This window comes from Cibotium barometz, chromosome 23, assembly GCF_041138505.1.
Source record: "Cibotium barometz isolate CiBa-2024 chromosome 23, ASM4113850v1, whole genome shotgun sequence".
In the NCBI taxonomy this organism is placed as follows: domain Eukaryota; kingdom Viridiplantae; phylum Streptophyta; class Polypodiopsida; order Cyatheales; family Cibotiaceae; genus Cibotium; species Cibotium barometz.
Window position 1 is genome coordinate 19,800,860 of NC_141068.1, and position 18,399 is coordinate 19,819,258.

The window sequence follows — 18,399 nt, forward strand, 5'->3', positions numbered from 1 at the left end:
GGTGTCAATCCTTTGTCCGGGGGGTGTATAATCAGAATGAGGAACATCCTGCAATAAACCATGTCGAGCAATACCTCTACCAATGAAAATAGCAGAATCTATACCACTGCCCTCATAAAAAAGCTGCGGACCGGACTGGGAGAGCCAAGCAACTACCCCCCAAGTTACATGCATGGCTCAGCCACTCAATTTGCCCGTAAGTTGGGCTACAAAACCCCAAATCTGCTGTGCAGTGCTCCATCCCCATAAACAATGTTGTGTAGTCTCAGAATATGCCGCACACCTAGGATAGGAAGGTGCTACACCGAAAACCGATCTCCACTGATTGGTGACCATGTAAGAATAACCAAAAGAAATGAGAGATCTGGCTCCTTCTGTATGAGTGCCAAAGTCTATGCCAATACGTGCGTTGTATCACTTGAGAAATATCATAGCTCTCCCAATGAGGCCTGAGAGTAGGGATCCTATTTATCTGTAGACTGAAGAGAAGCCTGGCATTCCGGACAGTGAAACTGAAAAAAGGAAGGCTTTTCAAAGGATCGAAGGCATCAATCCACTCCCACTCTCCTCGATCCCACTGAAGATATCTGATAGGATTGCCACCATATAACCACAAACACCAAGAGCCATGAGTCACTATCTGAGGAGAAGGGTCAATGAACCAATGCTTCCACGAACGACCAACAATCCTCACTGGACTAAGCCTAGTATCTGGGATGTCTCCTCCATACTACATCTCCTCAATCTCCCTCCAGGCATGATAGAGTAAATGATGCAATCTGTAGCCTCCTGGCCCAAGAGAGCAATGACCTGCAGAGGTATGTCTATCCTCGAAAAAACTCCTAGCCAACTCGGATGATAGTCTCCGTGAAAGGTCCCAGAAAGCCACTCATGCGGAATAGCTGCATCAATCTGATCAATACGAATGCGAGAGCCCCTAAGATGCTGAATGGATGCAACTCTCTGATCCTCCGGAAGACTCTTAAAGGTCTTCCAAGCAAGAACTGTGTATGCACATCTCTCCCATCCTGACCATTGCATATAACGAGATGCACCAAGTGGCCGACCAGCCTCATCCCTAATGAGCTCGTTCCACATAATAGGTTGTCGGTCAGCCTGATCCAAAGACCTAGGAAGCCTTTGTCGCAAAAAAGATCTCATGCTTCTCCATGCTCTAACAATGGCTGCAATAAGAGGGGAAGATAGTGCCTTAATATCAACCTCTATGAACAAAAAACGTGTGCTGGGCATCCAGTCTCTCCCGACCCTGGTTGTACATCCGGAAATCCGAGACAAGAAAAAATCCTTCCAAGGCTTAGTGCCTGGTAGGAAACCTTCGACCACAAGTTTGCAAAGCAACGCCCTGCACTGAACATCCAGATCAATAATATTCAAGCCCCCCTCTCATTTGGGCTGAATAACTGTGAGCCAAGCTACCCTGGCACGTGTCTGAGGTGCCATCCAAACCAGACCAGAGAAAATTGCGGATCAATCTCTGCAATTGGCCAATGCACGCACGAGAGAAGCACCAACAAAAGGCAATAAACCAAGCTGAGGCAAGCAATACCTGATTAGCCACCAAAGCTCTGGAAGCTAAATCTGATCTCCTGGTGCTCCAATGGAGGAGCTTCTTCTGGATACTCATAAGTACCGGAGCAAACTGCTGTGCAGGAGAAATATCAATCCCAACTTGGCATCCCAAATATCTAGCAGTGCATCCTTTGCTGACCCAAGTAAAATCAAGCTCTGCACCCCAAGCAACTCTCGGCGAATCACTAACCCAAAAACCAACAGATTTGTGCCAATTAATGAGTGCCCCTGCTGCCAAACAGAACTCCTCTAGTGCTACCTGGAAGGAACATAAGCATATATGTGAAGCCTCCAAGAACATGGCTGTGTCATCAGCTAACTCAGAGTCAACCAATTCCTCTTGACTACGAAGAGGCAACCTCAATCCCGAAATACCAACAGTGGAGTGGAGAAAGATGCTCATGGCCTCTGCAACTATGATATATAATAATGGGGCTAAAGGGCAGCCCTGCCGTACTGAGCAAGAAATCTGAAACCGCTCTCCTCTATCACCGCAAGCAAGCACTCTACTGTGGGCATCACGATACATGCATGAAACTCCCTTGATTCATCTCTAAGAGAAGCCCATATGGCTAAGAGTACCCTCAAGGAAGTCCCAATCCACTCTATCATAGGCCTTCTCAAAATCCAAGAGCAGAATGGCTAAGGGCTGATTGCTCGCTTTAGCCCATTCGACGGCCTCCCAAAACGAGAAAATGTTATCAAAGATGCTCCTGCCGTGTAAGAATCCATTATGAGTATCATGAATCACATCCTACAAAATTGGCTACAATCTGATAATCACTGCCTTAGCAAGAATCTTATAGGCAGTCCCAAGTAAGGTGATAGGTCTCCACTGGCCAATCAATGTCTTATCCCCGCTCTTAGGAATAAGATAAAATAAGCCCCTCAGTGAGAGAAGAAGGCATAGAACCTGTGTCCCACATCTCCTACAGAGCCGATGTGATCTCAGCCCCAATCTCATCCCAAAAAGTAATAAAAAAAACAGGGGAGAGGCCATCCTCCCCTAGACACTTACCATGAGGTAAGGCATGAAGAGCATGACTGAACTCCTGCAAAGAAAAAGGGGCATCCAAAGCGGCACACATCTCCTCAGTGATCACATGTGGCAATGCATTCTAAACCTTCCTCTGTGCCCTGTGTCTCAAATCAGAGTGTGACTCAGCACTAAGAAGCTAGCGATAGAAATCAATGGCAATCTGTCTAACCATAAGAGGATCTGAGTGAAGAGTGCCATGTGAATCCTGCAACTGCTTGACACTATCTCTCGCATGAGATGGGCCGTGAGTAGCAAAGAAATGTTTGTTACATCTCCCACCCATCTGTGTCCAAAAGAATTCCTAAACATGGAAACGGTACTCTGCATGCTGCTCAAGAGAGTGATGAAGTTCTGCCCTAACAATACATAAAGAATCTACAACCCATTGAGTATGAGGATGTTTCTCGTGCTCTTTCTGCAAGGCAACCAATCTACGTCTAATAGCCCTTACTAAATCCAAGGCCTCTTGCCTCTTAGACAGGGCACATGTGTGATAAAAGTCACTAATATCACAGAGAGCAGAGGCCAAGCTTTGAGAGGCCTGTAAGACTCCATATTCCCCTTGACTCCTCAATCACATGATTCTCTCTCAATCACCTAAATTCCTTCTACCATTTCACCTTTTACATTGTCACCAACCAAAATCAACCTTGGGCAGTCAACCTTTGATATCACACCATATAAATAACTTTAAGGCCTTATAAACCTCCACACATGTGTACACAACTCCAAGGCTCATGTGCTACACCTCAGACACACACTATCCATCACTATAACTTTGGCACTACCAATCAAATGCAGACACATGGGCTATTTCTAGGTCATATCTAAATAAACAATAACAAAGCATTTTGCCCAAATGATTCGCAAATATAATTTTTACATGTTGTTCCATGGCCCTTCATAGGCACGTGATTTCATCAATGTCACCAACCCATGTTCCCGCCTAGACCTATATGGCCAATTGTAACACTCAATTTTCCAACAACTCCTCAAAAACATTCATGGTTAGAATGACATACCTGCTTGTTTGCAAATATCAAAAATGGGGCCCCTTGTAATTCCTCGTGCCTCAGCACCTTCTCTGCAGAGTAGAGTAAAAGTTTTCTTATTCCAAATGTCATTATAAGAATGGTCCTCTATGAGATTCAAGTACTAAGTATATTCAAGTGTCTACTAGTAAGGCAGATTTGTTGACATCCTTAACAGCTTTAGCAGTTGAACAATGAGAATGAAGCAGATATACCCAAGGCAGACTTAGTGTCCTCCAATCTTGACTGGCAAGCGGCATCAACAACATATATCACTGCGTGGGCCTCTTCAAAATATTTCTCCCAAATTGTACGCAAGCCTAGCTGTCATGACACCAAACATTCACCAAAGTAAAGAACTAACAAACGTTAGATTCATCATAGAGTAGGCAGACATAAGAAAATGAAAAAAGAAATGTTTTTTCAAAGGCTAACAAAAGATCTAGAGAGAGAGCACAATAACTGATCCAAACCTTGCAAACAGTTAGTTGTAGCTAGATGCCCTTTGATGACAGGAAGGCCTGGAGCTCAACACAGAAGATCGGCCCCAAGGGACGTCATACCCAAAGACACGTTCCTCCTCCAATAAAGGACCACTTTTGATCTTATTGCAATCCACCAATTTGGATCCCCCTCTCGTCCTCCATCAGATGAGGTCTTGAGATAGCTGTGTAACCCCATCATGCTTTGACATACGGCACCATTGGTGGCCATTATTATCTACTCGACGTACTTTTAAGTTTTCACTTTTAATTTACATTATGCTTTGTTTAGGTTTTAGGGGATGCCATACGCGTCTTCCACCAAAGTACTCACACATATTGAGTTATCATGGGTCGCATGGGCTGTTTCAACACCTTTCAGACGTTAATACATCATCCCTCCACACACACACACACACACACACACACACACACATAAATATATATATGTGTAAATAGACTTCACAAAGGGAAGCGAGGTTCTTTAAACTATTTTGAAGTGCAAATAATAGAATACACATTGAAGAGAAAGTGAGAGGAAGAACGAGACTTGAATCTATCAACCTAATCTATTGTACATTGCTTCTTACTAAGCTCACAAAGCAGGGCTGTAAACATAGCAAGAAACCCTCCAGGAGTCTCTCTTAATTGTTGAAGCCCTCAAGTGAACTAGATTAGCCTTCTCTCCTTTGGCAGCTCCAAAAAATTTGTGGAAGATGTGTAGAATATAAGAGAGGGGTTCTATTTAAATACCTCCATAAAAAGTAGGCCAACTTACATTCACTTGTGTCTCGCATTGATTGCTTTTACACTTGCTTTAGTTTGGTAAGCAGTCTATTGTTTTCTGTTCTAAGAACTTTGCCTTACATTGATAGCCTCTTTTGTCCGCTTAAATATTGGTCTAATTCCAAAGCTAAGTCCTAACCCTAACTAGTGGCCTAGCATGACACATGCATCTAATGAATGGGGATGCATGTGTCATCCCCTCCTACTAATCTTGGGACACTTGGGAGGGCAATCATCCCCGATGCTCTGAAAGAGTGCACAGAGCGGAAGCAGAGTGGCACTAGAATGTGCTGAACAGAGAGTGCAAGAGAGAGAGAGATATGGAGCAAACTATGCTGAATATACTGAACCAAAACAGTCCCAAGCAAGAGACAGTGTTAGTCTCATAAGTGAGGGAGCAAATATGTACAAGACTGAATGAGAAATGAGAGGCCAGCACCCACTATTTATAGTGGGGAAGTGCTGGCCGACTGGAGCTGTTGGACATGGCCGACTGGAAAAATGCCAGAATGGCTGGGAAAAATCCCAGAAAAATAGTAAAAAAGGGGTGGCCAGCCCACAAGCAAGGGCCATACAAAAGGGGACCAAATAGGAACCATAAAGGGCAGAAACTGGGGATGAAAGTGCTAACACCCCCTCTCACCACCAGATGCTGAACAAACTCCGAGAATCCGAAGATGAGGAGCCAAGGAAGCCTGAGAAACCGGCTTGGTGAACAAATCTGCAGCATTTTCCGCGGAAGGACAATACTCCAAACACAAATCTCCAGCAAGAACCCGTTCACGAACATAGTGATACTGAATCTCAATGTGTTTCGTACGAGCATGAAACACAGGGTTCTTGGCGATGGCGATGCAACTCTGATTGTCACACCAAAGAAGAGTAGATCCGGTAGGAGGACAGCCGAGCTCCTCCAATAATCTCCGCAACCATATCGCCTCACATGCAGCATAACAAACTGCACGGTACTCCGCCTCGGTAGAGGAAAGCGCCACAGTAGGCTACTTTTTACTGCTCCAAGAAATGGCTCCAGACCCAAGTGAAAAAACACAACCAGTGGTCGAACGCCGTGTATCTGGATCTCCAGCCCAGTCTGAGTCAGACCATCCAACAAGAGTGCAACCTTGGCCATAAAAGATGCCAAAATCCAGAGTGCCACGCAAGTACCGAAGAACTCTGAGAGCACACCGCCAATGCTACTGACGGGGTTTGGATGAGAAGGAACTCGATAAACTGACTGCGAAGCATATGTCGAATCGGGAGTAGGTCAACCATACCAAACAACCGACAAGAACCCGATACTGTCCCTGATCAGTCCCTGGAGAAGCATCAAGTGAAGAAAGCTTCTCACCAATATCCATAGGAGAAGATACTGGTTTGCATCCAGTCATCTGAAATCTGTCGAGAATCTCCCGAGTGTACTTCTGCTGAGAGAAGAAAATGCCCGTCGAGGTCTGCCAAATCTCAAAGCCAAGAAAATAATGCAAGAGGCCCAGATCCGTCATCTCAAACTCTGTCTCCAAAGCATCCATAACAGAACGGATCCGCACAAAATAAGAACCTGTAAAGATGAGGTCATCAACATAGACCACAATGATAACAATCAACCCCCTCTCAAGGAGGATATAAAGGTTTGAATCTGCATGAGAACGGCGCAGGCCGAGCTTCTGAAAGAACTCATCAATCCGCTGCTGGTACCAAGCCCGCGGAGCCTGCTTTAGACCATATAAAGCTTTCTTCAGCCGGTACACATGATCCTGTTTGCCCGAAACAACAAATCCTGGCGGCTGATCAATATAAACCTCCTGTGTAAGCTCTCCATTCAAGAAAGCCGACTTGACGTCCATCTGGAAAACGGGCCATCTATGATGTCCTGCAAGTGCAAGAACGGTGCGAATGGTAGTCCTCCGGGCCGTCGGAGCGAAGGTCTCATCGAAGTCAACACCAAGGCGCTGAGCATAACCCTTGGCAACCAACCTCGCCTTGTGCTTGTCCAAGCTGCCATCAGCTCGGAACTTTGACTTGAAAATCCAATGCACACCAATCACCTTACGCTGTAGAGGCCGAGGCACCAAAATCCAAGTGCCATTCCGTTCGATAGCATCCAGCTCTGTCTGCATAGCATGACGCCAAGACTCATGTGAAAGAGCCTCGTCTACAAAAGTGGGATCAGAAGGACCATTAATGATTGTAGACATAAGAGCATAATTAACAAACATGTTGCCCTCATGAATTTGTTTCCCTGTAACTCTGGAAGAACGCCGAAGAGAACCAGGCGGAGGAGCAGAAGGAAGCTCACGTAACCCAGAGTCACAAACCGTCTGATAATACCAACCAGGTACAGATCTGCTCGAACTTGCCGGAGGAGGAGCAGGGTCATCATCATCTGACTGAGAATCCTCAGCTGGAGGTGTAACAGTAACAGCGGGAACAGGAGGAGGAGGAGGAGGAGGAGGAGGAGGAGAAGGAGGTGCAGGAAGAAGAAGCTCACTACCCCCCTCTGAAGATGTAGGAGTCTCATCGAACACCACATCACGGCTCACAACAACTTTACCGGCTTGAGGATCATAAAGACGATATGCCTTGGACACAGTGCTGTATCCGAGAAAAGTCATGCGCTGAGACTTCGAGTCCAACTTGGAGCGGTGCTCCTTAGGCACATGAACATACGCGGTACATCCAAATATCCGGAAATGAGCAACGGAGGGCTTCTCACCATGGAAAGCCTCATATGGAGTTTTGTCGGGAAGAGCAGCAGTAGGAGACCTATTCTGAATGAGACAGCAGTGGAAGCCGCCTCAGCCCAGAAACATCGAGGTACTGAAGAATGCTCAAGCATAGCACGGGCCATCTCCATAATGGTCCTGTTCTTCCTCTCGGCAACTCCATTCTGTGATGGAGTATATGCTGTAGTAAGCTGTCTCCGAATGCCATGTGTCTTGCAATATTGCTGAAACTCCTGGGATGTGAACTCACCCCCTCCATCGGTCCTGAGAGCCTTGATCGAGTGACCGGTCTCTTTTTCCACCTCGGCTTTCCAATCACAGAAGTGATGAAAAGTCTCATCCTTGGTCTTCAGAAAGAAAACCCAAGTATATCTGGTAAAATCATCCACCATCAAGAGCATGTACAACGCCTTACTCAAAGACACAGTACTCATAGGACCACATAAGCCTGCATGAATGAGAGAAAGTGATGTCGAAGATCTGTGTGTCGCCTCTTTCGGAAAGGCGGCTCCCCTGTAAACAAGAGGAACAAGAAGAAGACGGAGCCTTGATGGTTGGTAATCCATCAACCAACCCATCCTTCGAAGCTCGCTGCAGAAGCTGATAGCTCAAATGGCCAAACCGAGCATGCCAAAGAGCAGAAGAAGCACCAGAAGAAAGCAGAGCGGTCAATTTGTAGAGGCCACTATCTTGGACTCCCTGAGCCAAGATTCTACCAGTCGCCTTATCACGAATGGTAATCTCATAACGAGAAAAGATCACCTCCGCACCCTGAGCTGTAAGAGCACTTCACTGACAAAAGGTTAAAAGCCAAATCTGGAATATACAGAACGTCAGAGAAGTACCTCTTCTCCTCGTCAAAACGGAAGATGGGGATAGTGCCATGACCATGCACTGGCACAGAAGAAGAATCACCCAGAGTGATCTCACCTGATCTGGCAGTGAAGTCCTCGAACCAATCTCGATGGGGTGTCATATGAGCAGTGGCACCACTATCAACAATCCAAGACAGTGACTAAGAAGTCACAAGAGCAAGTATACGCCGAGTACCTGCTAAGAGAAGAATTCCATCATCCTTCTTGGGTTGAGACACCGCCGTTGAGGAAGAGTTCTTTGCTGCTTCATCACGCTTCTTCTTGTGACATTGGGGTGACTTGTGACCCTTCTTGCCACAATAATGACATTCAATGTCCTTATTCTTTGAAGATTTGTTGTCTTTATCCTTATCGGAATCCTTGGAGTTCTTGTCAGAACACCCTTTACCTTTCTTTTGTTGAGTCTTCCCTTTATCTCGTGCTGCCAAAGCTCCATCAGGGCCACCGGAGGTGCCAGTCCGCTCCTTAAAGCGAGACTCTATCTGCATAATGGAGGGGAGAACTTCCTCCCAAGTAACTGGAACAGGACGAGGAGAAGAAACCAGAGGCTGAAAGTATGCATCAAACCTCTCTGGAAGTTTGGAGAGCAGCCGAATAGCCATATCCTCTGTGGAGATGTCCTTGCCACAAACAGCAAGCTCGTCCCAGAGATCTTTCATCTTCGAGATGAAAGCAGATAAAGATGGAAACGCAGAAACTGATAAGTTCATAAGTTGCTTTTCCAATGCCAAAATCCGACCCAGAGACTTAATCTCATAGAGATCTGCAACAGCCTTCCAAACTTCATGTGCGGCATCTGCTGTACGCACATGAGAGAGAACAGCATCCTGAAAGTTCAACATCAGGAAGGAGAAAACACGTCGATCATTCGACTGCCAAATATCAATCTGTGCCTGAGTCACACAAGGGTGGGAGGGGTGGCATTGGCCGGTGTAACAAGCCAATCCCAGAGATCCACGCCACGCAAGGCCGATTTCACCTTCACCTTCCATAGGGTGTAGTTGGAACCATCCAACTTGGCAAACTCAGCAAACATATGAAGAGAAGTGGGAGCAGCCATCACAAAAGCTTGGGCTCAATCTCAAAAAATGCACAAACTCTGAAGAAAAAAGTGTCCTCCACAGGTACCAAGAGTGCCACCAAAGCCTGCAACACCACAAGCCCCCTCTGCAAAGGGAAAGGACCACTGGAGAGGAAAACGCAGCAGTGAACAAGTGCTATCCTATAGAAAACAGGCCGCCTGCAGTCCAATCTCCAAGTGGGCAATGAAACGCTGATCAACAAGAGCCAGATGGCTGAATCGGTGAAGCCAATCTGAAGAAAAAAACGACCAGCAGAGTGCTGTCCAGAAAACGCAGCAGCAAAAGCTATGGATCTGGAAGAAAACGCAAAGGAGAAGGTGCTGAAAACAGGGCTGAATCTGTCGCAGCAGAAAGGTCGCTAAACCGGGAGCAATGATACCATGAAAGAGTGCACAGAGCAGAAGCACAGTGGCACTAGAATGTGCTGAACAGAGAGTGCAAGAGAGAGAGAGAGAGAGATATGGAGCAAACTATGCTGAATATACTGAACCAAAACAGTCCCAAGCAAGAGACAGTGTTAGTCTCATAAGTGAGGGAGCAAATATGTACAAGACTCAATGAGAAATGAGAGGCCAGCACCCACTATTTATAGTGGGGAAGTGCTGGCCGACTGGAGCTCATAAACAGGCCGACTGGAGCTATTGGACATGGCCAACTGGAAAAATGCCAGAATGGCTGGGAAAAATCCCAAAAAAATAGTAAAAAAGGGGTGGCCAGCCCACAAGCAAGGGCCATACAAAAGGGGACCAAATGGGAGCCATAAAGGGCAGAAACTGGGGATGAAAGTGCTAACATGCTCCACATAAATGTGGATCTACAACAACTAGGATCAAGATCAATGCTACAAGAACTGAAGCGTCTTGGATCTAGCACTTGACTAGTACTAGATCTAAGTATGGGTCTCCTCCTTGTCCATCTGCTCATGTTCTTGCCAAGCTCTATTGTTTTTCTTGCTTCCCAAACGAATGCGAAACTGATTGGAGCTTATACAAGTAAACTTCGTGAAGAGCTACCTAGGTTGAACTGACTTGAAAAGATATAGATAGAATGGTTGGAGGAAGATATGAAAACAAGGTCCTTGACAAAATCTATTCCCAAACGAACATGAAACCGATTGGAGCTTAAGCAAGTAAACTTGGTGAAGAGCTACATAAGCTCTAGGAGCCTTCTTTCAGCCCTAAACACCTGTCCTAAAACAACCTGATGCAAAACGCAAGCAAGAGATGGAGAGGAGAGAGAGAGAGCTGAATTTCAGTATATTCATAATGTACAAAAAGGTGTACAAATGTGGCAAGCCATAGGCTGCCCCTTGAAAAGGTGATCTTGACTCAAAAGAGTCCTGACTCCTCCGTCTATAACCCAGCCCCTACTGGACTCAATGACCAAAAGAACTTGTGGCTGAGCCTTTTGTAGGCATAATGGACACTTATTCATGCTGGCCGACTACTGTCGGCCAGCTTTAATGGACACAAAAATCCACTAAAAGCTGCTGACCAGCCTAGAAGGGTTCCACTCCTCGCTGACCAAGTTTTGATCCCTGAGGATCTCTTCTCTTGTCCTCTTGTGCCTTGCTCCAGCCCTAATGACTCTGTTTATCCTATTGCCCTTTGGGGATTAGCTCGGGATTTAGCATGTACATTTCATGCACACGACATCCCCCTCTGCTAAACCATCATCCCTTTTTCTCCTCATGGACTCCCAAACCTATCATCCTTCCCTTCTTAGCAACCTTTTCACTGAAAACCCTGCCCTGTTCTCCAATTCTACTCCAAAAATGATGAAAATATGTGCATCTCTTCCACTTTGTCCCCTAGCCCTTCATGCCCTATCCCTAAACACTTTCTTTGGTCTTCTTTTCCTGAGTATTGAGTCTGGCACTCTCACTCCACCCCTTGGAGGATCATCCTCCCTTGGAACCGTTGCTTGAAAGCCTTTCCTAGTATGCCCCAAGTGGCATCTGACTCATAGGGCTGCCATTCCCTTTGGGTCTTGTAAAACACCACCAACCAACCTCCTAGGAACTTCTTCCATGTCTTGTGTTACTCTCCTTGGACTATGCACCTTCATCTAGGACAACATCAATGTTTAGCATTGCTGAGCCTGATGTTGAAATAATGTTGCTTGGTCACCACACCACCAAAGGATCAAGACATGGGCGATGGTTTCATCCATGCGCGATGCAGTAACGGTGGGTGGGACATGGGCAACAACATCTCAGAACAAGCCTGAAGCTCTGATACCAATGTTACATGCGGAAGCTCTGGGAACACCTATCCTGGAACAACCTGATGCAAAACGCAAGAAAGAGATGGAGAGAAGAGAGAGAGCGAGCTAAGTTTCAGTATATTCATAGTGTACAAAAAGGAAGTACAATCTGGCTAGCCATAGGCTACCCCATCAAAAAGGTTGAAGACCCTAGTCTAAGGCCTATCACCACCAACAAGGTGAGAGATGGCAACAATGCGCCCAACGCCTGCTAGATTTTGGACTTGATTATGGAGCTAATGCAGGTAGTATTTGCAAGGAAGATGCAGCGGAGTGGACCATGTGGCTCTTGCCCAGCACACAAAGAGAAGGATCATGTGTCACCTGTAGCAAACAAGGAATTTTGTCCAAGGACCTAGCCGACAGAGCAGGTTAGGCAGTCCACTAAAGCTTCCAAGGCCTATATATAGCACGCGCTTGGCTCATTGTTACATGCACTGAGGTTGATCGTGATAATGCACAACAGGGCCTTCTTTATACCTTTATGTGGTGAGAATCTGTAGCATCCAATTCAGAGAGTAGAGAGAGAAGAGAATAAGAGAGTGAAGTAGACAGCACCTTATTGGGTCCCACATACCCACTGAAGGGCCCTCCGTGCAAGCAGGAGTATTTGCTTATATTATTCTTTGGAGAATGTTGTACAATGCTTGAGTAAACAAGTGATATGACTGCCCAACGCAAGGATGAGGAAGACCGTACGTCAACTGAGTATCCAACAATTCCGAGGCACTACGGACGACTCTTCGGGCCACTAATGCAAGTCCAAATAGTTGTAGGACTGCACATATGCTGGCTGGATGCTGAAGAGAACCTTCAATGTTTACCTGGAGAGGATTGGATGCTGAATTGCTGTTGTACTTCGTTTTTTTCCAACTGGCCTTTGGCCCAAGATCCTCCCATAGTTACCAATTTTTCACCGTCCGTAGGCGCTTATTTATCCACCCGTAGGCGATGCCACTGAGGAAGCACCAAGGGGGGTTTTGAACCCAGGACCTCTTGGTCCTAGGCAAACACCTTCACCACTTGAGCTATCACCTCATTGGCACTGCTGTTGTACTTTGCTGAACTACTGAATGATTAATGAGGAATGATGCGCTTGGCTTTTATATGGACAAAGGCTGCTAGTCGGCCAATCCTAGGGCTGTCAGCATGTTGTGTGGACAACTAATGCCAGAAATAAGCATTTGATGCTGCACTTTTCAGCATTTAATGCTACACTTTTCAACATTTAATGCTGGCAGCTGCACAGCCAGAATGTCCCTTTCCTATGCTTGGCCGACTGCACTACTGAACCCAACCTGCTGCCTGTGATCCCATCTGTTGGCCGACTGGAGCATGGTGCTCCCTACTGCTGTCGGCTGGCCCTATATGCTATCTAAGGCTGTGAACAACCCTTGGACATGCTCTTGAGGCTATGGGCTGGCCCATAGGCAATGCAATGCTTATGTTAATGCTACTGATGCATACCTACTACCAAGGCTGACTCTGCATGCACTATCTGAAGAATTCTCCAAGTGGGTTAAGAGGACTGACTCTCAGCTGACCTCTATGGCTCGGAGATTGACCTGCGTAGCTCGTGCCTGACTATCCCTAGACCAAGGGCTCACAATGGGGTCACGGCGTACGACAAATATTCCTACAAAAGGTACTACTTTTGTACAAAGCGTTGCATTGATGATCATGCCAATATGTCGCTGTGTACCCTAGTGTAAGGTGCACGTGACATTCCCTCATGCTTAACTTTGCGGTAGGTTTAGGGCTTCGAAGTAGTCCGCCAACAACTGGGGGTACTAAAAAAACTCTTCATCCAGCCATATTGTTTCATAGGTTCATTGGTCTTTAACCTTCGTAAAAAACTATCATATTCTTCGACTGGAACCATGCTTCCATTTGTGGAGAAGAATTTGCTCTAGCCCTATGAGTCATGACTTCAACTTCATCAATCATATCTAGTTGTTAATCTTCTAATATATCCTGCAATGCTCGACATACATATCGCTTCAACCAAGAAACATGAAAGACATTGTGCATAGTCCAACCTTCCAGCAACTTTAACTTTAAAGAGACACAACTTAACTTCTGAATAACGAAAAAAGGTCCGAAACTTCGGAATGAATGTTTGGAACAACACTTGCCGGTTGATTTATTGGCCTCTAGAGATGGTGATACCTATCTCATCAAAAGAGATGAGAACCGGCAACCAAATGCTGCCTCATACGGCGTCCAGCCAATACTCGATGAGTGAGTATCGTTTAGGATTGCCTGAACCAATGGAAGGTATTGTTCCAATTTCGACAGGTGGTCATGGCAATATGATTTGAGAACGTCAAATGCCAATTGATTGTATATTTTTGTTTGGACATCTGTTTGTGGATAGAATGCACTTGACAGCTGCAACTCAGTCCCAAAATTGTCAAACAATGCTCTCCAAAAATGAGACGTGAATTTAGAATCTCTATCCGCTTGCATGGAATGCGCATGCAAAACTTACTGAATCTGTCCACAATCGTCGTACACTGGGTGTTTCTAGATCCAGCTGAGGTGGAAAGAGGGCCTACGAAGTCCATACTGATGTCATGAAAAGGTCCCTTTGGAATAGGCAAAGGCTGAAGTAACCCTACTTGTTTCGTATGAGGAACTTTCACCTTTTGACATATCTGACATGATTGGACGTGTTTGTAGACATCCCGTCGCATCTTAGGCCAATAGAATGACCTCTCTAACTTCGCCAAGGTACTATTGATACCCCAATGACCTCCAACAAGAGAATCATGGGCATCATGGAGAAGGACTTAACGCGTTTCTTTGAGTACACAGAGACGGTTCTTGAAAAACAACCAACCATCATGTATACTGTAGTGGCCCGGTTCTACACTGAGAGCCAACTGATACTGAGTCCCGAACTCTTCTGAATTCGGATAATGTAGTTTCCAAGTCTTTGCCTTGAATTTCCAACACAGTGGACTCCTACAATGTCTGGATTGTAACTTTTCGACTAAGAGCATCGACAACGGGATTGTTCTTTCCAAGGACGTATTCAATCATTCCCCCAAATTGTTGGAACAATTAGCTTCATCTGGACTGTCTGTCACTCCATTGGGCATTGGGCATGGTTTGCGATCATTTAAGTGCCTGGTGATCTATCTTAACTGAGGTCCCTCCCGTAAACGAAGTGCGGTCATCACCCCCAAAAGCTTCTTGTCATATACCGAATAATTCTTTTCGGCGTTATTCAACTTGCGGCTATAGTAAGCCACTAGCCTACCATCTTGTTGTAAAACAGCTCCAATGGCAAGGTTTCTAGCATCTGTAATCACCTCAAAAGGATCATCCCATGATGCCAACTTCAAAACTGGTGACTCAGAGACAACTTTCTTCATTACCTCGAAGTGCTCCAAGGTCAGAAAACTTGTCCATGTGTGCTATAGGCCTGACAAAGAACCACAAATGAGCGAATTTCCTGGGTTGTAGTGGAACATCCCAACTGAGAAGGGTTTGTACCTTTTCAGGATCGAGGCTAATACCTGATGAGCTGATGATGTATCCCAAGTAATGGATTTCCAGTACTCCAAACTCACTCTTCTTGGCATTAATAAACAACTCATTGTCAAGAGTTGCAAAACTTGTGCCACATCTCGCTCATGTTGCTCTGCAATCCCTGAGAAGATAAGGATGTCATCTAAAAAGATGAAGACGCATTTGCCAATGAGATCTCAAAAAACTTGAGACATCATTTGTTGAACATTGCTAGTGCGTTGGTGAGTCCAAAGGACATCACCACAAATTCGTAGTGGTCGTGCTCGGTCCTAAAGGCGGATTTTGGAATGTCTGCCTCAAAGATCCGAACCTGATGGTAGCCACTCTTAAGATCTCATCTTGGAGAAAAATTTTGCACCATTGAGCCGTTCTAGGATGTACTCTATCCCGGGCATGGGAAATCTATTCTTAACTTTTAGCTTATTGAGCGCCCTCTAATCCACACATAAGCGTGCGAACTTATCCTTCTTTTGGACAAACAGAATGGGAGCAGCAAATGGAGAGGAGGACGGTCGGATAAATCCAGACCGGAGTAGCTAGGCTAACTGCTGCTCCAGCTCGCTCTCCAATGCCTTAGAATGGGGAGCTTGCTGGTAGCCTCTGAACCAAGAACCAACTCTATGCAATGGTCCTCAGGTCTATGAGGTGGGAGATTGGGTGGGAGGTCATCTCGCAGCATGATGTTGCTGTATTGAGGCAAAAGACCAGCCATCTGCTCCACTACGGGTGCTATCTGAATTGCATTAGACTAAGAGCAAACATATAGTAACCCACTTTCCGCTTCTTTTCTGATGGCTCATTTGGCCTAAATGTGGGAAATGAGTGGAATTCCAGCCTCCAGGAATGTGCCGATCCTCACGAATCATGATGGGCTCAGGAAAACCTTCAACGACGATAGTATAAGTGTCTTGCCTCCAATCAAGAATGGGTGCATATTGTCTAAACCACTGGATCTCGAGGATCATGTCACATCCTAAAAGAGGGGAGAATGAAATTCCACTGGAATGTTGCCCTCTGAACTTGAAACTCAAACTATTGAGCTTTATGAGAGAGATGTGTACGTAGACCAAGTGTAAACCCGTCGACATCTAAATGGTAAGGTACCAAGGTACAGGGGTTCATGAATCTTTCCTCCTGGTCCAAGACCATGGGCACAAGCTCCTCCCATGTGATGGTGCTAAGCCTGCCACTGGTAATCAAAGAAGAGTAAAATGCGGAGTACTGAGGGGCAAATATGACAGCAACGTTATGGCCATATCCTCCGACAATCTCTTTCCCAGCCTAGAGAACTTCCTGCTGAAGAGCTTGCAGCTTGTTGATGTGCTCCCGCATCGTCAAACGACTTTGCAGGATTCATCACCCACATCTGAACTTCCAAGGAGATCCTCTTCATGGGCGATACCCTGTTGTAGAGAGAAGCCAAATGTTGCCATATACCTCTAGCCAGCGTCATATGCTTGATACGATTGATTACCTGTGGTGTGCAATTGAGGAAAATGAAAGAACGGACCCTGGCTTTGACACGATCCCACAACTGTGCCTATGCTTGTGCCTGTGCCTGTGCCTCGCATTCCTTCCGAATCGAGGGTAACTCCCCTTCCTCTAACTCCGGTCGTGGAACCCCAACAACAATAAAATCAACAAGGTCGTAAGACTCCAAAACGGATTCCATCATTACCTTCCATATGCCGTAGTTATTCCTGTCCAACTGACGGTCCACTAGGAACGTGGGGAGTGTCGAGATCTTCACATGCTTCTCAGCCATCTCAAGTAGATCTGCCATTGCCGGAGTGTAACTGAAAAGGGTGGGTGGGTGGGAAAAAAGAAGAACTTAAACCTGCAAGTGGCTGTCCAGCAAATCAGCCCGCCTTCCTCTTGCTTCTCCTCTTCCCAAACGGTCCAGAACAGTCCACCAATCAGCAACACAACAGCCCCCCTCTTGCTCACACAGTTCCCAAGATTTATCAAGAGCCTAGAGCTCTGATACCATGTCAAAATATGCAGCAGAGATGAAGACAAAATCTGAGAACACGAGAGCAAGTGCACTGCAGAAAAACACAGCAATAGAGAAGGAGAGAGAGAGAGAGAGGCGTGTAACTTTGCTATATATACACAAGAAAATCCCGGTGACTGAATACAAAGTGTGGGGGACCATGGGGCCATTTTATATAGCCCCATCAACCAATCGGCCTGCTCAAAAGACAGCCGACAGAACAAAAAATGTCCACGACCAGGTCAGTCTCCAGTCAACCAGCTGCTCAAAGTCAGCCAGCACATAGGACAAGTCGGGCACCAGAAGAAGCAATCAGCCAACATCCAGGACACCCAGACCAGCAGTCGGCCAATGTTTGGATCAGCCAGGAGCCACAGAACAGCCTCCCACACTTGGTAAAAATAGGAAAAAAATATGGAGAGTGGAGAAAAATGAGAAACACCTAAATCGGGCGAGCACACCCACAACAGAGGCCCTGGTGTAAATATACAGACAGGAGATGACTGCTAACAGAGATGGCATCCTCATAACTGTCCATGTCAAAGAGGATAAAAAATTGTTGTCCCCTTACAATGCCATAGGCACGAATGAAAGCCTTTGTCTGTCCCTCAGCTTCACCCTCCTGCTTATCATTGTAATTCCTCTAGATTGGTTGGATGAGGCCACTTAAGGATTGCCTCTACTTTCGTAGGATCCATCAAAATTCCCTCTGCCAAGATTATGTGACCCAAATAATGAATCTTTGAGGCAAAGAACTCACACTTGCTCTCTTTAGCACAAAGTGTGTTTTGCCTTAGCAAATCAAACACTAATCGTAAGTGTTGCAAATGCTCTTCCTCGGTGCGCCTAAAGATCAAAATATCATCAAGAAATACTACAACGAATCGACCAAGATACGGGCGTAATACACTATCCATAAGCGTCATAAACGTAGCTGGAGCATTAGTTAGACCAAACGACATAACTAAAAACTCATAATGCCCAAATTTGGTA

The 18,399-nt window shown here is 45.8% G+C and overlaps 1 protein-coding gene across 1 annotated transcript in view; it reads right to left on the reverse strand.

Annotated features, from left to right (window-relative positions):
* The window catches only part of LOC147625720 (uncharacterized), a 71,334-nt gene that overhangs the window by 22,303 nt on the left and 30,632 nt on the right, over positions 1-18,399 (reverse strand). The window contains exons 3-4 of the mRNA XM_086817238.1: positions 3,876-3,984; positions 3,652-3,713 (exon numbers count right to left, since the gene is read on the reverse strand). Of these exons, the coding sequence (XP_086673364.1) occupies positions 3,652-3,713; positions 3,876-3,984 (171 nt within the window). The remainder of the gene's footprint in view (positions 1-3,651; positions 3,714-3,875; positions 3,985-18,399) is intronic.